Source organism: Octopus bimaculoides, chromosome 27 (assembly GCF_001194135.2).
Source record: "Octopus bimaculoides isolate UCB-OBI-ISO-001 chromosome 27, ASM119413v2, whole genome shotgun sequence".
Lineage (NCBI taxonomy): Eukaryota > Metazoa > Mollusca > Cephalopoda > Octopoda > Octopodidae > Octopus > Octopus bimaculoides.
This window is the reverse complement of record NC_069007.1, coordinates 13,088,338-13,092,503: the sequence shown is the minus strand read 5'-3', so window position 1 is coordinate 13,092,503 and position 4,166 is coordinate 13,088,338. Positions and strand designations below refer to the sequence as shown.

At 40.0% G+C, this 4,166-nt stretch overlaps 1 protein-coding gene across 2 annotated transcripts in view; it reads right to left on the bottom strand.

Moving 5' to 3' along the window:
* LOC106867683 (prostaglandin G/H synthase 1) overlaps positions 1-4,166 on the bottom strand; it is a 74,483-nt gene that overhangs the window by 36,085 nt on the left and 34,232 nt on the right. For both annotated transcript variants that reach the window (XM_052977237.1, XM_014912625.2), the window contains one exon: positions 1,584-1,667. In XM_052977237.1, coding sequence (XP_052833197.1) covers positions 1,584-1,667 — 84 coding nt within the window. The remainder of the gene's footprint in view (positions 1-1,583; positions 1,668-4,166) is intronic.

Genomic DNA, 4,166 nt, shown 5'->3' with positions numbered 1-4,166 from the left:
TATATATATATAATTAATTGTAATATAAATAAAGATTTTAAAACCATGATTCAACTGTAATATCAGTAGAGGTGATTATAAGACCAGAATTCAATTTGATTTAATAAATAACGCTATCACCTTCAACTGAATACCAACACAGGAAGCTTGTTTGAATTAGTTCACTTTGAAAATGTTGTAAGTGATGGAATGGACCCTTGATGAAATTGCAGTGACTAGGATGTATAATTACAGACAAAGCAGTGTGCAGTTGCTGCAGTAGAAACATATGTTGGTCATTGTTATATATGGTGTAGAAACTTTTTGATAAAATCTCTTTGGATGTGAATAAATCTTCACCCTCCTCTTGGTCTTGAATTACATATATATACATATATATACGTATATGTATATATATATGGAGTAAGGCTACATTAAAGTGTCAGACATACAATCTTCTGTAACCGACTGCTTCATGGTCCCAAAGACAAAATGGAAAAGGCATTGCCCAGGAAAATGGTGAGTGGGGTGTGCTGGAACAACCACTCTGGACTCACAGAACTCATATTTGCATACCGCTATATCTGCCCCTATAGCAGTGGACAGGGATATGATCCAGGGCCTGAGAATGCCGGTGGTCTTTGCTGCTACAGGCTTGACCATAGACCTGTCAGAGAGTGACCGATACCTTGACACCTATAGCAACAACATCTACAACACCACTACCACCACCAACAACAACAGTAACACAGCCACTATCATCATCATCAGCACCACCTCTGAGTAAAATAGAAACCAAAGAGGTCCGTAGGCAAAACATGGTTGAGAAACACTGCTCTATGTGGTCATTTGGCCTGCTAGAAGTAGCAGCCAAATCTCCCTCAAAGCACATCCTGCTGCTTCAAAGAGAAAGAGAGGTGTTGGTTAATATGGTTCTGAGCACCCTTCATATAGAAAAAAGGGCAATATGGTCATGGATGGAACGTCTTTAATGTTATTTCTGTTCATTCAGGGATGAACAGAAACCCCAAACACACCCCTTTACATGCAATGTGTGAGGTCCTTAGGTGCAGACATGCTTGAGCGGTCAAGAAGCTTGCTTCACAATGCTGCATGAAGGAATCTTGGACAAGAAGATATTTTTCATTGTGGCTTTGAACTGAACTATGGCTGGTGGCAAGGGATTTGGTAAAGGGGAAATGATGTAGAAGCATGCCAGGTGGAACAGGGTTGTATCTGTACATGGGTGGGGATGGGTAGATTATCACCATCTGGTTTTGACACCCCCAAAAACTACAGCAGCACCACCATACCCCCCACCAACACCAACACCACCATCCAGATGTCACTGGTATTCATTGTCAGCTGGGTGGACTGAAACAATGTGGAATGAAGTGCCCTGCTCAAGGACAGAAACCCACTGCCCTCTCCAGGAATCGAACTTGTGATCAAGGCAGCTCTAAGAATGAATGACAATGACTTGGATACCTTTTGAGGAGTCCTGGAACCAAAAAAATCACCTTATCATCATATGCATGCACACACACACACACACACACATGCACACACACACACACACACGTACACAAAGAGGCTTTCCTTACCTGACTCTTCAATTTACCATTGGTGTGGTTCCGTAACAAATAGTTGTCTCTGTCTGTTTCACCGTACACGTAACCCATGGCAGACTGACAGGGAGAGGGGGGGATGAGAGAGAAGAGATACAGAATGAGATGGGGGGGAGAATAGAGAGAGTGGTGGAAGAGGGAGGAGGGGAGAGAGGGGAAGAGAGAGAAGAATAGAGAGAGGGGTGGAAGAGGGAGACAGGAAGAGAGAGACAGAGATATGGGAAGTTAGGGTGGGGAAAGAGAGAGGAAGTAAGGTGAGAAAGAACAAAAGGTGATAGGGAGTGTGAGAGAGAGAGAGAGGGAGAGAGAGTAAAAGTTGAGGAAGAAAGAAAAGATAAGGGAGTCAAGTGCAGAAGGGAAGAGATAAAAAGAGGTCAAGGGGGAGAGGAAAAGAGAGAGTGAAGTAAATAGAAGGAGAGAGGAAACAGAAAAGGTGGGGGTGGGGGAAGACAAAGAGGAAAAAAAGAAAAAATATTAATATTATTAATATATAAATTATGGAACACAGAAATAGCATAAAATATCAATTACATCTTCTACATTCAATGAAATTGCTGTTGAGTCATGTCTGATGAAATTACTATCCTGATGCATTTCACAAAATGTCTGTCCAGATGTGTTCGATAAGATTACTGTCCAGATATGTTTGGCGAAAATTATTGTTAAGTTGTGTTCAATAAAATTGCTGTCCAGATGTGTCAGAGAAATTTAGTGTCCAGATATGTTTGATAAAATCACTGTCCAGCTGTGTCTGATAAACCTACTGTCCAGATGTGTTTGATAAAATCACTGTCCAGATGTTTTTGACAAAATCACTGTCCAGATGTGTTTGACAAAAATTGATGTCCAGATGTGTTTGATAAAGATTACTGCTCAGATGTGTTTGACAAAATCACTGTCCAGATGTGTTTGACAAAAATTGATGTCCAGATGTGTTTGACAAAATTACTGCAGGTATACATCTTTGACTAATTATCTGAGATGTTTTTCAGTTTGCTTAATGCATGAGAAAATGCAAGTGTTTGATGTATGAGGAAATATAAAGATTAGCTTTAATATTTACAGATCTTAATCGTGCTAATTTTTTGGTCTGTGCCTATACCTATCCTTAGTGGAGGCGCAATGGCCCAGTGGTTAGGGCAGCGGACTCGCGGTTTCAATTCCCAGACCGGGTGTTGTGAGTGTTTATTGAGCGAAAACACCTAAAGCTCCACGAGGCTCCGGCAGGGGATGGTGGCGAACCCTGCTGTACTCTTTCACCACAACTTTCTTTCACTCTTACTTCCTGTTTCTGTTGTGCTTGTAATTCAAAAGGTCAGCCTTGTCACACTCTGTGTCACGCTGAATATCCCCGAGAACTATGTTAAGGGTACACGTGTCTGTGGAGTGCTCAGCCACTTGCATGTTAATTTCACGACCAGGCTGTTCCGTTGATCAGATCAACTGGAACCCTCGACGCCATAAGCGACGGAGTGCCAGCAAAAAAATACCTATCCTTACCAATAATCAGCCAATATCCAATTATTCTAAATTCCAAGCTGGTTAACCTTTCTTAATTACCATAATACAATCTGTAACTCAGTAGAATTGCTGTATGGAATCTCCCACTTCACTTCTGAAAAATGCCTCAGCTAATTGATATTAATTAATTAAAAATTATAGCAATAGTGACATTTTAGTCATTACAACATTCAAGAAAACTGCCTTGTGGTATTTTGTTAATGGTCTTCCTGTTCTGAGTTCAAAATCTTGCTGATCTCTCAATAATAATAATCTTAATAATAATGGTTTCAAATTTTGGCACAAGGCCAGCAATTTCGGAAACCAAAGTAACCAGTCCTATGAATCCTAAACTCAAGACGGTATTTACTATTCAAGCCATGACCATCCCTGCAATTCCAAAGTTGGTTGTCTCTACCAAACAGTAGTGTGCAATTTGTGTGAAGATTTCGTTACTGTTTTTAGTTGGTTGAGATTGTACAGGATTGTACAGGATATTATTGTTGTTGTTGTTCTTGTTGCTTAACTAAATTGCAGAAACAAATGTTAAATCAAAAACAATCAAACCCTTCACCTTCCACTCCACACCTTATCCGTTTCCAGAACTGTGTGCCAACCCTTCCCTCACCGGACTTCATAATTTATATACGAAATGGCAGTAAGATGATGTGGTGGTGATGTTGGTTTATTTCTGTGAGGTTTGGCTGCTATTTCCAGCATGCTGGTCAATCCATGTGTAGTATATTGAACACACTGGCAAGATTGACTGCATTATTAAGAAAGGATTTTCTCAAACTGCACCAGGAAACAGCAGGAGCAGCATTAGTTGTTGTTAGTTTTCTTCTGTTGTTACCATGGTTATGTATTTATCTTTTATTTTTTCACTCTTTGTTTCCTTTCCCCACTTCATTCTGTCGTAGAGCATAGGCTCAAAACATCAAAGACTTTTCCATTCTTCCTGAGTGTCAAACTATACACCTGCCTGTTGTTCCCTCACTTGTCTCTGTCTTTTGTTTTATGCATATATATACATATATATATATATATATACATATATAT